The sequence below is a fragment of the Lipophrys pholis genome (assembly GCF_963383615.2).
Source record: "Lipophrys pholis genome assembly, chromosome: 1".
In the NCBI taxonomy this organism is placed as follows: Eukaryota; Metazoa; Chordata; class Actinopteri; order Blenniiformes; family Blenniidae; genus Lipophrys; species Lipophrys pholis.
This window is the reverse complement of record NC_137635.1, coordinates 28,484,839-28,503,995: the sequence shown is the minus strand read 5'-3', so window position 1 is coordinate 28,503,995 and position 19,157 is coordinate 28,484,839. Positions and strand designations below refer to the sequence as shown.

At 42.0% G+C, this 19,157-nt stretch overlaps 1 protein-coding gene across 1 annotated transcript in view; it reads right to left on the bottom strand.

Annotated features, from left to right (window-relative positions):
- The window catches only part of piezo2b (piezo-type mechanosensitive ion channel component 2b), a 110,747-nt gene that overhangs the window by 46,634 nt on the left and 44,956 nt on the right, over positions 1-19,157 (bottom strand). Inside the window, exons 9-18 of the mRNA XM_080458208.1 lie at positions 18,984-19,100; positions 17,832-17,867; positions 16,395-16,512; positions 15,381-15,550; positions 12,791-13,021; positions 11,626-11,743; positions 10,336-10,529; positions 9,669-9,817; positions 8,123-8,296; positions 3,474-3,772 (exon numbers count right to left, since the gene is read on the bottom strand). Coding sequence (XP_080314334.1) covers positions 3,474-3,772; positions 8,123-8,296; positions 9,669-9,817; positions 10,336-10,529; positions 11,626-11,743; positions 12,791-13,021; positions 15,381-15,550; positions 16,395-16,512; positions 17,832-17,867; positions 18,984-19,100 — 1,606 coding nt within the window. The remainder of the gene's footprint in view (positions 1-3,473; positions 3,773-8,122; positions 8,297-9,668; positions 9,818-10,335; positions 10,530-11,625; positions 11,744-12,790; positions 13,022-15,380; positions 15,551-16,394; positions 16,513-17,831; positions 17,868-18,983; positions 19,101-19,157) is intronic.

Sequence of the window (19,157 nt, the reverse complement as noted above, 5' to 3'; positions counted from 1 at the left end):
TGCTTCAGTGAGACAATTGTGAACCACAGACTGCGTCCGTCACTACAACCTGGATCAAGAGTCTGTCTGCCGGACTGACCTGAACTCACCACAAGTACAAACCTTTAGAAAACATTTTATAATTTATGTTTCATTTCCAACACTTCGGACATGCTTTTCCTATTAAATCAACGCATCTTGGTTTTATTCACCTTCTGCTCACGGTGAAGTTTTTGGAATCAAGGTAATTTGTATTAACAAGCAAATTTTACAATGTTAAATTAATTAGCCGAGAATGAGGACTTAACATACGGTTTTATATTCTCATGAAGGATATAAAAGCTCCAGCTGTGCTGAGCTACAAAAGTCAGATTATCTCAGGTCCTAATAGAGACCTCATTGTTTGGACTAGAAGGTCTGAGCAGCCCACAGCTCTCCATAAACCCAGAGGCTCTGCAGACGGCCGTTTTATCACCCACTTTATTTTCTGTATATGTAAAGTACAATTTAATTTAAGACCAGCTTAACTGTTGGTGTAAATATGCTAATGGCGCTGCTCCGGCTGGACAGTGAAAGTGAGTATGAGTCGTGTCACAAATAAAAGAACTGAAGATAAATCTTCTCAACCAAAAATCTGCAATACAACCAGTTTGTTTTTTCACCTCCTAGTACAGTGATTAATGGCTGGCTGGAGAACCCAGGGAGTGGATGAGAGAGAGCGAGAGAGAGAGAGAGAGAGAGAGAGAGAGAGAGAGAGAAAGAGAGAGAGAGAGAGGGGAAGTTAGAGGGAAAGACAGACAGTGAGGCAAGAGAGAGAAACAGAAATAGAGAGAGAGAGGGATAAAGCTGACGTGTCGTTATAAACCAACACAAGATTTCCACCTGCAATGAGTTGAATGATTGATCGTCACATTAAATTCACATGAGGTGTCAAACTCATTTCGAACTCGATATCAAACTCGTCTTCATGGTGATGAGCTGCTCCAAACTCAAACCGCATTTCAGCAACAAAACGTTCCTCTGAACATCTGTGTGGGTTTACGAATGCCACGTGTGTTAGGAAGAGTCTTCATCACAGGGAAAGTGGCATGAATGTCAAACCTTTTTAAAGGAGGGAGTATCTGTAGTACATCTGTAGTAACAGACACAGGACTGTCACAACCTCTAGAAAGTCAATATTTCACCTGGTGAACATTCAGCGAATCAAGTCGAAGTGTGAAAATCGAGAGGAATCCATGTGAAGTCCAGATGAATGTTTGTCCACATTCTGGAAAGATTTGTGCAACATTTCCCTAGAACCATTTCAGTGTGACTGCATGTGAAGACGGTCATGGGTTTGTGCTTTGGAAGTTTCTGACAGGTGAGATTCAGGCCGTCGCTTTTAGTGGAAACGTCTTCATCTGAGTTTTCTTGGTTTGAGTGACTGGAACAAACGGCATCCGCCACGAAGCCGTCAACCCGCGTTCAATCAAACTGATTTATTGTTGCTTGACTTTTTATATTGTATTGAGCTTTTAACAAATAGCAGTTACTTTTGTCCTTTTCCAACTGTTCCTGCTGGCAGATCTGAAAATCACCTCTGTAAAGAGAAACTTTGAAAACCCTGCAAACGGCCATATGAACATGTTAAAGTATAAATAAACTCCAATAACTCTCATACATTTAAGCCGTTGCATGTACAGTTCTAATTCATTGAGAAGAAGATTTAACTGAATCATCATCATCATCATCAACAACTTGGTGGAGCAATATAAATCTCTTAAAGCAGTTTTGAGCTATTTTAGTATTTTATCATTTGTGTTACAATGATTTAAAAAGCTATGGACAATATTTCTTTATGCTTTACTTGATGAAAATAAACTTGTTTTATTCTTATTTTGGTTGGCATTTTAGAGGAATCACTGAGTTAATCCCAACTAAGATTTTCACCTAAGTGAGGAGAAACATAGAAAAGACAAACCACTTCATACATTCATCCGTTCACATGGGAAAAGAGACGAAAAAGACCTGAGAAACAACAGATCAGTCATGTTACCCTGCACTGTGCAAGTTTAAAAGTGGAAGCAAAGTTTGATTAATTCATTGGCATAGAAACATTATCATCATCTACTTATTTATCAAGTCTGTGTGTCGACAGTCAAACTGGATCAGTGGTTCCTGATCTAAAGTCCTGGACCCCTGAAGGAACTCCAGAGTCCACATGCTGGTCGGAAATATCTTTTCAGGGCTGCTTCGTTCTGTACATTTCAAGCAGAGGTGGGTCGTGTATATAAATTTGTTACTTAAGTAAAGGTAGGGTAGGTTCCAAAGTTACTTGAGTACTTAGAAAGTGTTTGAATATCCGACTCAAGTCGAGAGTAAACGCTGAGGAACAACTTTTGTTTATATCATTACATAAGGAGGAGCAAAGTCTGATCCTATGAAACAATAGAACTTTTAATCAGGCTGTTCTATCAACTTGCCAAACTTGAGGTCAGGATGAGTTTGGTTCAGAAAATTTGGGCTAAAATGAGCCCAAATCCTATTTTTTGTATATTTTTCAAAATAGCCGCCTCCCTGTTGAGTTTTCGGTGCGCATGTAAGAGACTTTTTTGTGCGTCCTAGGGTGTTACATGTGTGTACAAAGTTTCATAGCTCTTTTGCAGGGGGCGCTGTTGAGCCATTTTGTCACTCACAATTGTAATTCCCCAAAAATACAAAATGTATCACCTGGTCTGACGCTGTACGGTTAGGCCCTCAAAAATGGGTTTGTTTTGTCGAGACCCGAGGTCTGCTCTACCGGAGATCTGCTCTGTACCTGAGGTCGGCTCTGTACCTGAGGTCGGCTCTGTATCTGAGGTCAGCTCTGTACCTGAGGTCAGCTCTGTACCTGAGGTCAGCTCTATACCTGAGGTCAGCTCTGTACCTGAGGTCAGCTCTGTACCTGAGGTCAGCTCTATACCTGAGGTCTGCTCTGTACCTGAGGTCTGCTCTGTACCTGAGGTCAGCTCTGTATCTGAGGTCAGCTCTGTACCTGAGGTCTGCTCTGTACCTGAGGTCTGCTCTGTACCTGAGGTCAGCTCTGTATCTGAGGTCAGCTCTGTACCTGAGGTCGGCTCTGTATCTGAGGTCAGCTCTGTACCTGAGGTCAGCTCTATACCTGAGGTCTGCTCTGTACCTGAGGTCTGCTCTGTACCTGAGGTCAGCTCTGTACCTGAGGTCAGCTCTATACCTGAGGTCTGCTCTGTACCTGAGGTCAGCTCTGTACCTGAGGTCAGCTCTGTACCTGAGGTCTGCAAGTACCTGAGGTCTGCTCAGTACCTGAGGTCAGCTCTATACCTGAGGTCAGCTCTGTACCTGAGGTCTGTAAGTATCTGAGGTCTGCTCTATACCGAAGGTCTGCTCCATACCTGAGGTCTGTATGTACCTGAGGTCAGCTCTGTACCTCAGGTCTGTAAGTACCTGAGGTCTGCTCTATACCGGAGGTCTGTATGTACCTGAGGTCTGCTCTGTACCTGAGGTCTGCTCTGTGCTGGGCTCGGGCTCTGTCGCTGCACTGCGGTGGCTCTCCTCAGTACTGGACTGCCGTTGGTCCGACAGGCTTTTGGATTTCTCTCTGTTCACGTCGGCGTCGTCCATCATCACCACCAGAGCCCCGTCCTTCTCCTTCTCCTTCTCCTTCTCGGTGTCCGTGCCCCACCCCCCCTGCTCCTCCTGGTCCTGCAGCTCCTCCTCCCTCCTGGACAGCGTTGTGTCCACCGAGCAGGCGCTGAGCATAGTGAGGTCGGCCAGGCTGCCATCCTGGTGCACCAGCCTGAAGACACCACAGTTAGTTATTACAGGACAGGACCCTGGTGCATGCAGACATACAAAACTCTTATTCATATACTCATGAGGACCTTTAATGACTTTTCACATCTGGCGTAATGGTGTCAGGGACTCTTCTTTTGGTTTAGAATCCACTGTTGAAACTAGTAAAACTCAGGAAACACGTTTTGCCTCTTTGAATTATTTTGAATAGAAACAATCACCCTCTCTAGGAGCCATTTCATTTCCTTACAATAACACTGAAAACTAGAGGAAGCTTGTCCTTCACTTTCTATTTAGATGCAGTAATCCAAAATTTAACAGGCATTCACAGGGGGAGGAAAAACACAGAATTTTATGTCAAATTAGAAGAAGAAAAAAGTCCTGTGGCAGAAATCAGTACAAAACTGAACAATAGAGTGTTTTTTAAAGTGTGTTAGGATGAAGAAACCCCCCACAGATCTTCAACTACACTGTGCTTTCCCAGCATCCCACCTGGACCTCCAAATGTTTTCCACATCGTAAAATATAATCATTAACGGCTGCTGAGCATCAGAGAAAAACTACATCAGGCACCTTGATCTACTATTATGAAATAATGGTCATATATACCCCAAAACTGGTTTAATAGTTTAAACTGGCTTTATTCAATCAGAAAGTTTTGGGAGTAAAATCAATTTATTACACTAAAGTCCGTTCAGTATTTAAAATGTATTAATCTGGGCTGAGCATTGTGATAATTATATGATTTGTGATAAATGCAAGCAAAGCCTGGCCCAACACAACACATCAGTCACAGTTTCAGTCTGTTTCTTTCTCGTCGAATCCCACAATTCTCCCGGCAGACGACTTTAAAACCACAAATTCTGACTTTTAATTCTGAAAGTTAGTCACACCTATTCTGTGTAGACAGAAAACCGAACAATTTACAGCAATTATAAACTCTCCCACGTCCAACTAATCTGATGAAGCAAAAAAAAGTGCAATTTAAGGTGGAGTCCCTGATGTGAAGAGAAAGAGCTTCATTCATTCAATCTGCACATCCGTCACTGCTGCTTTAACCCCGTCAGTCAGACATGATTCTGCTCTGATGCTCATCTCTGGCTTTATTAAAGAGAAATTATCTGGAACAGCACAGTGTTGTTAAAGAGCTGCCAAACCTATGAAGGATTATGGCAAATAATAACTTCCGTTACCTGAGTCTTTGCTGCTAATGCTGAAGTTTATGTAAATGCTGATGCAGTGTGGTGGTGTGAACATTTCTTTATGAAGGATCAGACCAGGTTTTCTGCAACTAAAGGTTTTTAGAATTTTTTTTAAATATGAATTTTCCTTCTACAAAACTAAACAATTGAACATAATTCTATAGTCTTATGCTGTTACTTTGACTGCAATCTATTTAAAGACTAATATTTAATTAGATTTTACTTGATAGATGGATTACATTTTTCATTTCACATTGTGTTACTCCTTACTAACACATTTGGTCAGTATATTTCTGTTAGATTTCTGCAAAGTGAATGTTTTTGTTTTTTAATTCTCATTTCATTCCTGCCCTTTTTTGCTCAAAGATAAGAATATAAAAAAGATGTAATTTTCTATTCTGTTTTAACAATTAATTGTTCCGTCCATTTCTAGTTTTGTGTCTCAAATTTTTTTTTCACCATTGACTGTTGAGCTGCTTGTAAAGTTTTTGGAAATGTTCTACATATATTATCAGAATCATCATGATCGTCACAGCTTCAATGGTCAGTCCACCTTGTGAACATTTTTTTAAACATTTCTTTTATTTGGGTGTCCCTATCTATAGTGTAATAAAATGCAGAAAAAGAAGGATGAAACCTTTAAAAACAGCTGAAAATGTAAAGCCATTTTTACCAACCTAAATCAGAATTGAAACTTCACTTGCAACAGACGGCACAGTTTATGTTCGGGTATCAAAACGATAAACGAAACTTTAAGAGCTGTCTAACCCCTCATTTTAAAGCTTAAACGTGTTTTGCAGCGCCTGGTAAATTTGATTTGGATAAAGGTTGCAGACCTCTGCCCTAAACAGTCGACGAACCAGCTGGAACCGAACCCGACACGTTTTGGTTCCTAATTTTCCCTGATCTCAACACGGGCAAAGAAATCCACAATTCTGTGCTTCTTTTTCAAAGCCTTCTGTCCTCATAGGTATATAAATAGTGCAAACGCTCTCACACACACACACACACACACACACACACACACACACACGGTCCAGGTCATTGACAATAGGATCCGATGCAAACGTTAGGATGGGGATCATCATTTCTTGTCTTTCCGTTTCTCCGCTAACCGAACAGCAGAGCAAATGTTTCATCAGGCATTGTGGTCCAAAAGCAGTGCACATTCCTTCTGCATTCCTGAAACAATCTGTGGAGGTTTTTACGGTGTCTCTCCTTGCAGCAGATAAATAATAACTGAAGGGAAGCATTAACCCTTTCACGTCCTCTCAAGCAATGGAGACAAAGTTTGGGTTTGGCTTGCACGAACCGGCTGCATATCAAAGCAAGCATTTCTCTGTCCAGTGCTCAACACTTACTTGCTCGGTTGATTGGGAATTTTTTCTTTGATGCTGCTCAGGACAATAAAGTTACACAGAAGTAAAAAATAAACAGTGTGGAGACAAACTGACAAAGGAAGCCTGAAATCTAAAAGCACGTCAAAAAATATCCACGTAGGTTCAATAAAATGTGCAAAAACTGGCAACCGGACCCAAGTGTTTTAGGGGAGGAGGGGGAGGGGGGGTTTCTGTGGGGGAATGTGAGAATAAAAGAATTCCTGTAGGTTAAATCATGCTTGACTAAATAGTTGTCTGTGTGAAAAAGACAGGTTGTCTTTGGAAAAGGTTCAAAGAAAAAGATCCAGACTGGAGGAGGCTTCAGGCAAAAACACAAAAACACACAAAACCTGGAAAGGAGAGCCAATCGTGTCACGTAGATAGAATACCTGAACACTTTCAGAAGAGTCTCAATGTAAACACAATCATTGTCTTAAAGCACAGGGTGAGAGGACAGAGTCAGTACGGGGACGACAGGAGGAAGACGCCGACAGTCGGAGGTGAGGTGGGGCTGTGATGGATGCCACAGAAAGCGAGCAGATACCCACCTATTCATGATCAAATAGACACGCCCATTGACTTTAGCATGGCTGTGATGGAGGAGAGATGGCAGCGGGTCACAGAGAGAAGCAGAGGGGAGAGGCGCTGAGCGAGCAGCCGTGAAAAGATTCACAACAACACCACAATGAAGAGCCACACACACACACACACACACACACACACACACACACACACACACACACACACACACACACACACACACACACACACACACACACACACACACACACACACACACACACACACACACACACACACACACACACACACACACACACACACACACACACACACACACACACACACACTAACCAAGGTCTAACATGCAAACATCAGTGTCACTGAGTGAAAGAGTTTAGAATGAAAAAAGTGAGAAAAAACAAATCAATAAACAACCTTCATGTGTTTCTGTCGGCGATGTCAAACTGTATTTAGTTCAGAGGCCACATTCAGCCCAATGTCATCTCGAGTGGGCTGGACCAGTAAAATAGTGCCATAATAACCTTTCAATTTTATCTTTTCAGTTTGTATATGTGAGTATACGTGATGAAAATGTCCATATTTTCACAAAACCAAACATTTACTACGAGACGATGACATGAAGCCAATTTTAATGAAACCTTGTTGTGCTAAATGCAGCGAAATGTACAAAAAATGTACAATCACCCCTCCGACAGCATGGCTTTAAGACTAATGCTAGTTAGCTTTTATGGCAGCATCAGCGACTTCTCAGCTGGAGTCTCAGCGTTGTGTTGTGTTGCTACTCTCGAGAAATTTGTTTAAAGAAATCACGGTTTTCTGGAATTGCAGGATATATTATTAAATCATTAGAGGGATACCAACATACTCAATATACACATCATGAAAGACTGATTATGTTTTAATGAAATGTGCATTCATGTTCTGCAAATTCTGCTAAGGTAGTGAAAGATAGTAAAATCAATAAGGAATGTGAAAGGACTGACAGGTATGATTTTTTTGGCCACAGGGCCAAAAATCAGAAGCACAAAAACAGAAGAAAAATACCAAAAACAACCAAATAAACCAAATAAAAGCTGCAGATGCACATGTAATGAAAAAATTGTCACATAATCATATAGTTACTGCAATATTCAACAGTTTTGCATGTCTGTCTGATGTTGTGCAGCTCTGCTGAGGGAGCGAGGAGCTGATTGGCTGCAGGTTAGTCGGTCAGTCAAGGTGATGCCTCACCTGTAGATGGTGCTCTCCTCTTTAGCCACCACGGCCTGGAGGTCGGTGAGCTGCAGGAAGCGGTCGTGGAAGTAGTGCAGGTGGAGGATACAGACCAGCAGGAAGGAGGTGGGGATGAAGACCCTGGTGAACAGCATGGCCACGCTGAAGCTCTCCAGGCCCAGGTCCTTCAGGCTGCAGCGCAAAACACACGGAAAGAGAAGGTCTGAGTTCCTCTTAAAACCCAAATCCAAACCTCGTAACATCAACAGGGTGGAAAGTTCAAGGAAAATATTAAAATCATTTCTCTGCAGACATTTTTCATAATAGTAACAATTTTTTGTAAAAATCAGGGCTGCATGTGGATATTATTATTATTATTATTATTATTATTATTATTATTTTCATCATCTGTTGACTTACAAATAAAGCAGAAAGCTTAAGTAGAAAGAAAAAGGACACTACAACCTGTATTTGCTGCAGTTAGATAAATCGAGCTTAAAATCAATTTGTTCCTGCAGTCGGCCTGTTGGTGGTTTACCTCAACTGTTTTGTTGCTGTTTTCATCAAATCTCTTCAATTCATACTTTTAATTTATTCTGAAAAACAGGCGATTCCCTGGTTCAGGCTCGTGGTTACAAAGTGACTTTGGTCCTCTGAATCAGTGAGCTTCTTCCGTGTTTCTGCAGGTTTTCTATGACGATTCAACACATTCAAGATGAGTTTTAAGTCAACCAAAAAGTTTAAGCGCATATACTATGTGAAATTTACTTTTATTTGACTTAGATTTTCTAAAGGACGGTCAGAGGCCAGTTAATCGTGGCCCTCAGGGCTATGCATGTCCAGGTCTGAACTCAGGGGCGGCGCCAGAGATTTGTTTCTACTGGTGCTTTGGGGGAACTCGATCTTTCAGTGACGGTGCTTTTGGGGATCTCGTGTTAATATTCTACTGTAGCTCCAACAATATGCGCACACCGCAGTCGTGCACATAATGGAGAAGCTTCCGATTTAAAACAATATTATGCGACACAATACACTCGATGTATAATAACTATAATTTTTCAAGATCAAACATTTACTCCTGAAACTGATTCCAATCTCATATAAAGTCAATTTTCCCGAAACATTCTGGTGCAAAAAAACGTGAAATGTAAAAAAATCTTATATATTCACTTGCTTGGTAGTTTTTGGGGCCGGATCGGAGCCTTTAACGGGCCGGTTTTGGCCCACGGGCCTAATGTTTGACACCCTGGTGTAAAGTGAATCTTTACAGCAGCATCGTGCTGTCCACTGTGCGCTCATTAAGGTGCGTTAACAGTTAAAACCTCTTCGTGCACAACAATGTGTCTGCTCTTATCCGGTCCGCTCGTCCGACGTTCTACTCTGCACATATTCTAGACGGCTTTGAGCAGCTCTGCACTATTTTGTCCTTCAAATGACGGCTGGATGACTCGCTGCATAAAACTATACATGTTCCCATTAGATGACCACCCTGAGGCTTACATTAGCACACTGCACCTCTATTGGGAACTAAGCGGTATATATGTGTGTGTGTGTGTGTGCTGACCTCTTCTTGTCCATGCGCAGTGCTCTTGACCAGAAGTTCTGAGAGCCCTGGAACTGGAAGGTGTAGACGAGGATGAGGACCAGCATGGTGTACATCACCACCGACATCCAGAAGTACTTGAGTATCCGCCTCCAGCGCTCATAGTGCACCTACACAGAGCAGTGGAGCAATTACAATATCTGTGATTTACCTGCTTGTGTAATATCTGGCATTAGCAGGCCAGAGCTTTTTAATTAAAGACGGTTCACGGGGGACGTTTGGATTTGGGTGATTTCCCAGTTTGTTTGTGGCCGTGGTCATAAACGAGCTGAGAATATGTTGTGTGTTATGCGCCTGCGGTACACACACTTTATGACCGTCCTGTCACTGGAAAATCGAATTGGGAGCTTTACAGCATGCGGCTCGTATACTTTGTTGGGGCGACACACACAAAACCACATTAAGTAATCAGTTTTCTTTTTACCTGACACATTATTCTGAGCACAAACTTCAGTTTTAACAGGCTTTGAAAATAAAATACACATAATATGTGCCACAGATTATAAACCTGCCTTGATGTAAATATCTATGAGTTTTATCACATCAGCACAGTCATGATTCTCAACTTTAGTAATAATGTAGAGAATTTAAAAGAGAGAAAGTTCAGTGTCTAACTCTAATGAGTTACCTGATAAAGCGCCACGCAGGAGAGGAACATCATCATGTAGATGATCTTGTACATGACGATGGTTCCCTCGAAGCTGACGAAGAAGAACATGCCACTGCAGATGTAGATCCAGTATTTGACCAGCAGCGCCATCACCAGGTTGCCCAGAACTTGCATGACGTCCGGCTCCCCTCCATCCTCAGGCTCCTCCTCCTCTATAGAAACAGTTTCTAGCGTTTCAGTTTTTTCTCTTTAAAAACTCCTCTGTTGAGTGTGTGTAGACATGAAGACAATGCAGCTTCTGTATCCACACTAATAAACAAGCTCATCAACTCCTGTTGCCAGACTGCTGGTCGCCTGGGTTTACATGAAAACATTCACAGAACGCAGATTCTTTAGGTCAGAGGTCAAATTGGAGCCAGCTACCAAGTTTCAGTTAGGGATGCTGACACAGTCTCGACTTTTGAGGTTAAACCTTTTCTATCTAATTCAGCTTACAGGCTGGTTCAGGACACCCGGGACCATTTTCTAGTGAAGCTGCTGTAAGACTACTGGGAGACCTTTTCTATGCTGAGCATTCCATCCTCATGAGGAATAATTGGATTTTCTCTAAAAATCTGAAGATGTATTGAGATGATTCTTTTGTTATTGGTAGAATATTGAAAAATTTATTAAAGAAAAAAAGAAAAAAAAAAAGACTAAAATAACCACTGATTACAACCAAGGTGAGCAAAAGATCATGTCAGAATGCACAACACATGAAACCCTCAAGCTCCAGAGGCAGAGCATCAAACACACGCCTGTGTAGAAGAGGACGACTGCATCATGACTCCTGGTCTGGTTCGTCTAAATTTCTGCTGTAACATTCAGTCGGGAGAGTCACCTTTCAGAGCAAGCAACAAGAAAGCATGGAAACATTTATTTGTGGTGTGAGAGCTTGTCCGGCTCCTTATTGCCAAAAACAGGCTGAACAAGGCCGTCATTAAATAAGCAGCAGCGTGTTGTTGTGATGGCGACTTCCAGCAGGTCACAAATGTTGAATCATCTTATTTTTAAGTCTTAACAATGAGTCTACCAAATGTATTTATTTGTTACAATCTTTAATAAATTGCTATTGAAGCGATCATCAGCCTCTATTGCAAAAAGAACCACATCCAACAGAGTTTATTTGGATGGATTAAAGTAAGAGGACAGAGTCGTGGACCCAGGTTATACTTAATTACTGTCCTTCTCTATTGGCTGTTATATTCCCAGACAAAACTAAATGGTAGTGTTGGATCTATTGATATAACCTGGAGATTACGAGCTTACCCTTTTTTTCCTCCTCCACGTGAACATCAGACAGTCCGGCGCTGTCTTCCTTGAGCTTTTCTTGTTTCTCTGTGAGCGTCTGTCTCAGCAGCAACCAGAAGCTCAGCAGACACAGAATCTACACACAAAATAAAGTGCTTACTTACACACGACTGGCCAGGAAGAAAATATGAACTGACGTTTGAGACACAGTTTACTTTGGCTGTCTGACCGCAACTAAATACAGTGTATATCAGTGGCAGTTCAGTGGCTGCGAGCGTCTCTAAACATGTCAGAACAGGAACTGAAGCTTGTTTTAACAGTTTTCCTAACGTGTGTCCCCACATTTCTTCTTCATGTTCAGCTCACAGCTGTCACATTTGGTGCAGTTAAAACAAATAAATCTCATAAATTACATTATTGGAAGAGTGAATGCTGTATTCTTGTATCCTGATGACATGAGCAGAATGAATGAAAACTACTATGTTTGCAAAGATGAAGTTCAGTTCATGTCTGATGCCAGTATGAACTCAGCTCATAACAGAGGACACGAGGAAGTGTTAAAGATCTGTTTCCTTGCACTTTATTATAACTGATGTGCTCAGCAGAGGAATACCTGCAGCTGTTTAGACTTGTTTATGTGCATTAAAGCAAAGACTGTCAGTTAATTCAGCCAAAAAGCCAGGACTGCTGTGGAGGGGCGAGTCACAAACTACCTAATTCTACTCAATGTGACCACATGTGGTATGAAAACAGCATGTTCCTGCATCTGTCTTTACTTCTGCCTTCAAATATAAAAGATCAAATCTGTCAACACAGAGAAGACTGGTGAAGCTTCACTAATAAACATGAGTAAAGTCGTTGCACACTAACTGTTATTTATAGGCTGCTTGACAGTTTAAAGGAAGGAAATAATCTATCAGTGATGCAACTTGCAATAAATTGCATTCATCCCTGAGAACAACGCTGTTGTGTTTTGTTTACATCTTTTTGTCCAATGTTTTGTTGGGTTTCTCTTTGTTAAAAGCACCTAGAAATGACCGTGTTGTATGTGGTGCTATATAATAAAGTTAAATTTAATTTAATTGTTAAGAGTTGCACCGCAAGTTGAACATCACCTAAAAGTTTCTTTTTATGAGAGAATAATTTAATCTACTCTATTCAGGGATCAGATTCACTTCCAAACCTTGGAGGAGAGCGAGTGGAAGGGGTTATCCTTCTTGAGGAGGAACCCTGACACTTCACTCATGTTCTCGAAGCTCCAGATGTACTGCAGGACGATCAGCAGGTTGCCGTAAGCCACCATGAAGGGCGCCGTCAGCATGGCGTACCGCCGCCGGTCCCTCACCATCCACAGCGTGCACGACCAGATGAGGAAAACAAACGTCAGCCAGCTGACGTACGTGATGCTCCAGGCCTGAGGACGACACGCAGCAAAGGAGCGATGAAAACCCGGGAGGACAACGCGTATGTTTGTGCATAACAAATGTTATCATCTTTACTCACAGTTACCTGTAAGGCATAATAAGTCATTTAATGAGAAGCAGAGTCGTCTCACACCTTCGCCGTGAATTTAGTTTGAATGTCGGATTTCCAGCATTTCTGCTGATCTTCAGTAAACAAGCGCTGGTTAAAGGCTTTGACTGTGAAGACTGTAACCTCCACACTGCTAACATTTATTATGGTCCTGCTTTGGATTTTGTCTGGATCCTACAATACAACTTTACAGAAAATAACTTTAGAAACTTTTCGCTTTCCTTTCAACCGCTATACCAGAACTCTGCACCTCAACATTATTGCCTCTGCCAAGGAGGTTATAAAATCACCCACGTTTATTTGTCAGTTATCAAGATGTCTCAAATACTAAAGAGCTGATCTTCATGAAAAATGGTGCAAATGTGCATTTTGATGATCATCATCATGTGATCAACTCACCATCATGTGATCACTCACCATCATGTTCACCATCGTGTGATCACTCACCATCATGTTCACCGTCATGTGGCCACTCACCATCATGTTCACCGTCATGTGATCACTAACCAACATGTTCACCATAATGTGGTCACTCACCATCATGTGGTCACTCGCCATCATGTGATCACTCGCCATCATGTGATCACTCGCCATCATGTGATCACTCGCCATCATGTTCACCACCAGGTGGACACTCATCATCATGTGGTCATTTGCAATCATGTTTCACTATCATGTGGTCACTCACAATCATGTGGCCACACACCATCATGTTCGCCATCATGTGATCACTCCATATCATGTGATCACTCCATATCATGTGATCACTCACCATCATGTGATCACTCACCATCATGTGATCACTCACCATCATGTGGTCACTCACCATCATGTGATCACTCATCATCATGTGATCACTCACCGTCATGTGATCACTCACCGTCATGTGATCACTCAACATCATGTGGTCACTCACCATCATGTTCACTATCATGTGATCACTCACCGTCATGTGATCACTCACCATCATGTGGTCATTCACCATCATGTGATCACTCATCGTCATGTGATCACTCACCATCATGTGGTCACTCACTGTCATGTGATCACTCACTGTCATGTGATCACTCACCGTCATGTGATCACTCACCATCATGTGGTCACTCACTATCATGTGATCACTCACCATCATGTGGTCACTCACCATCATGTGGTCACTCACCATCAAGTTCACTATCATGTGATCACTCACTGTCATGTGATCACTCACCATCATGTGGTCACTCACCATCATGTGGTCACTCACCATCATGTTCACTAGTATGTGATCACTCACTGTCATGTGATCACTAACCAACATGTTCACCACCATTTGGTCACTCACCATCATGTGGTCACTCGCCATCATGTGATCACTCGGCATCATGTTCCCCACCATGTGGTCACTCACCAGTGTGGTAACATCATGTGGTCACTCACCATCATGTGGTCATTCACCATCATGTGGTCACTCAACATCATGTGGTCACTCACTATCATGTGATCACTCACCATCATGTGGTCACTCACTATCATGTGGTCATTCACCATCATGTGGTCACTCAACATCATGTGGTCACTCAACATCATGTGGTCACTCACTATCATGTGATCACTCACCATCATGTGATCACTCACCATCATGTGGTCACTCACCATCATGGTCACTGTCATGTGATCACTCACCGTCATGTGATCACTCACCATCATGTGGTCACTCACCATCATGTTCACTATCATGTGATCACTCACTGTCATGTGATCACTAACCAACATGTTCACCACCATTTGGTCACTCACCACCATGTTGTCACTCACCATCATGTGGTCACTTGCAATCATGTGGTCACTTGCAATCATGTTCACCATCATGTGGTCACTCACCATCATGTGGTCACTCACCATTCTGTGATCAATCACAATCATGTTCACTATCATGTGATCACTCACCATCATGTTCACCATCATGTGGTCACTCACCATCATGTGGTCACTCACCATCATTTTCACTATCATGTGATCACTCACCGTCATGTTCATCACATGTGGTCACTCACCACCATGTGGTCACTCACCATGATGTAGTCACTCGGCATCATGTGATCACTCACCATCATGTTCATCACTCACCATCATGTTCATCACCTGTGGTCACTCACCACCATGTGGTCACCCACCATCATGTGGTCACTCACGATCATGTGGTCACTCACGATCATGTTGACTATCATGTGGTCACTCACCATCATGTGGTCACTCACCATCATGGCGATGAGGGCACAGATGTAGCTCTGTTTCATGATGAAGTGGAAGGCTTTCACCATGGCACCCAGTCCCTTCTTCTTGATCTCGTTCTCTTCACTCTCAGACTCCTTCAGTGGTGAATCCTCCGGGGGCAAACACACTTCATACACACACTCTTCTTTCTTCTCTGTTTGGACAAAGAAGATTAACTTTATCTAAAACATTCATTAGATGTTATTGCAGCTCACCATCAACCATCATTCGACCCCCACCAGCCTGAAAGACTCTGCAGTGTTTCTAATGCAGCATTGAGCTAAACCACCAAAACCAGATCACACTTCCAACGTAGCTAATAGTTTTCTTGGACATTCTAAAGTTTCTTTATGCCACAGAAGACATTAAGCAGCTGTAGTCTCAGACTCTTAAACTCCCCGTGACTGGAAAGTTGGTGAGAAGCACTTTTAACACGTTTCTCTGAACACAGTGACAATGAAGGAGAAAATCTTCTACTCGCAGCTTGGAAACTAAAAAGAGGCAGTAGACAGAGAAAATAAAAAATATTCTATTGGATCTAATAGATTCTAACAGTCATAGTGAGAATATAGTTTATCATCACTGTTTAAGAAACAAGAAAATGTATTATATAACATAATAGTACGTTACTTTCTGTATGAAAAATGTTTTTTTTTCCAATTGATATTGAGTTATAAGGTTTTTCACTCAACTTCTGTAGCTAAAAACGCAGGAATCATGAACAAGCTTTCACTTTACCCACTGTGGTTTGCACTTTGGGGGATTGTATCACATCAGGGTGGGAGTGAAGCGGCGGCGTTAGGTGATGTGAGTGGCACGCGGGGTGGGGGGGTTCAGACTTGAAACTCTTTTAAATGCTTGAAGCTCTTTAGTTTAAACAGTTTTATAAATGACTGCGAAAGCAGTTCACATTTTAATGTCATTTTTGTAAACTTAGAACACAACCTTTACATCACCTCCATGTTTGTCATGTGTCAGTGTCCCGGTGACGCGCTCACCTGTCCCGTTACCGGGATGGTCCATTTTGTACTGGGGGGTGGAGTACAAGTCCAGACAGACCGGTCCATTCTCAGTCGTGACAAATTCAAACGAGGTGCCGTTTGAGGTCGGAACAGCCTGCAAGATACAGTAAAATACAGGGAAATGTGTTTATCAATGCATTTACGTAAAGGGAAAGTTCATATGAATAGGGATGAGTAGAATAAAGCAGCAACACACAAAACAGCATTTTAAAGCCTAAAAGCAAAATGCAAGGCTCCACAAACATACAGACACAAACTACCCCACAAAGACCAACAGGGGCAACTGATGTTCAGCTGGTTCATCAACAGGATCAGAAAATAGCAGCGATCAGGGTCTTTGGTTGGTTTCAAAAATCATTCAATTACCACAACTTGACTTTGTGGGGTTGAAGAGGTTCAGTTTTCACACTGCACATTTTATCAATCAAACAGGGTTTTCAAAGTGCTGAATGTCAGACGTCCTCATGGTTTACACATTTTAAGATTCTACATGGCGTCTGCAGGTGTTACGTTCAGAGTAATTTAACTTAAAGACAATTCTCTGACATGTTTTAATATTATTTCCCCCTCCATTTCTTTGTGATATTTCTAATAATGCTTGGAAAAGGCATCGCCCTGAAGTCCTGATTTTTCCTGCTGCCAGGTGGAAGCCTACACACTTTGAAAACCACTGTTCTGAATAAATTTGCTTTTCAATTCAAAGAAAATCGTATTGTTTTGGAGCTTTCTTCAGATATACGAGCTGCTAAAAAGAACAGTTTGTAGTGGCTGAAGTTTTTCCTTCTTCATAGCGTGGCGCCCCTGACAAAATCCGTTTATGACGGGGTTAAAATCTAAATGCTGGGTGAAAAAAACCCACAATCCACTTTCTGTACAAAAATACAGCCTGTGTTGGACAAATGAAGTGATACGTTTCTAAATCTTCCTTCCTTCCAGTGTAATTCTCTTTCCTTTGATTTCTTCCCAACGGCATTTCCCTTCCAAACAAAGCACACACATAAGTTGGAAAATTAAAGGATATCCTCTTAATCTGGCTTTTTACAAGAGTTTTGTTTTACATCCTGCACACAGCAGAAGGGGATTCATTCAGCAACAGAATCACTGATGCAGTAAACGCTGCCGTCTGCGTATACATGAACAAGTTTAGGGACAGGAATGAAATTTCTAAATGTCTGTTTTGCGGAATAGAAAGGTTTCAATCAGACATCAGCTGATAAGCATGAACAGATAGAGGCCATTTGGAAGTGGATGAGCCACAAAAGCTGTGCATACATGTGCTTAGAGCTCGTAATTAACTGAACCCAATGGACACACAGGTTGAAGATAGCATTGTTCAATCAGTATGCAGCGTGAAAAGTATCGAGCAGCAAGACTGGGATGCACAGATTTAGGACGTATCCACAGAAGCCCCACCTCAGTCGTACTGATCCCGTCCAGGGTGGAGAGGAGCTGGGGAGGAACAAAAACAGCAAAGAAGGCAAGGTGTGTTATCGATGAGCTGCTGGAGTCAAAGGCCGTCTTGGTCTTTATAGTCGCTGATAAGCAGGAACAAAGCTGAGCAGCACTACTCTGTAAATCGAGCTCATCACTCATCTGTGTCTGCACACCTAAAAGCTTTTAAACCTCAGGAGGAGGCAGACTACAAGGTCAGTGTGTGTGTGTGTGTGTGTGTGTGTGTGTGTGTGTGTGTGTGTGTGTGTGTGATGAGTCTATTACAAAGATGAAAGCTCTGGTAAAAGAAGATGTAACCTTGTGAAAACAATGAACAGCTGCAGCTTGAGGTTTCTCTTCACTTCAGACCTCAGCTGTGAGAAAACTCCCAACACTCGTAGTAACTCCTGATGTTAAAGTCCTGAAATAGATTCTAAGGAGTAAAAACAGCAGAAAAGTAGAATGGGCACTCAGCAGAGCGAATACCTTCGCCAACGCTGCATTTGTCACCGTGGAAACCGATGGATTACACGGTTATTTGATCCACCACACCTCTACTTCCATCATTAGTCATGGTTGTTTGAACTGCTTCATGTTGTCACTGTCTGACACTGATGTACATGCATTTCACAATTTCTGTGTGACCCCCCACCCCGACCTTTGACCCCCAGCCACTAACCAGGGTAATGACGTCACCTCATCATGTGGCACATCAGAGGATAGGGAACTAAAAACTGAACATTTTGGCATGTATGGGATTAAAACAGACCTAGACCTTGACCTTTGACCCAATCGCTCTCATAATTTAATGGAACCATCCTTGGACAAAGTCAAATCATGCAATTCAATAGCTTTTGCGAAAAGTTGGTTGAATATGTACATACAAACAAACCAATAAATAAATGAATAAATAAATACACGCGGACAAAAACATATTTTTCGTTGTCGAAAATAAAAAGGAGTAAATTATTTCAAAAACACTCTTGAAGGTAGAAATATCCTGCTTTCTAATAGTCTAATTTGTAAATATTAAACAGAATAAATGATCAGATGTTTTCAAGCCGTTGGCTTCACCTCAGATTTCTTTTACTAAATTAACAATGATGATTGGAGGACACACTGTGAGATACATACATTTTTTTCATCCGTGCCCTGGCGGGACTCCCACCACAGCTGCCGCTTCCTGTTGGCCGAGCTGTTGGACCGGTTTCCTGCCTCCTCCTCCTCACACACGTCATCCTCCTTGTCGTCCTGGAAAAACAGAGATAGACCGTCCAGCGTTTGATGTCAACTTCACTCTCTCCACGT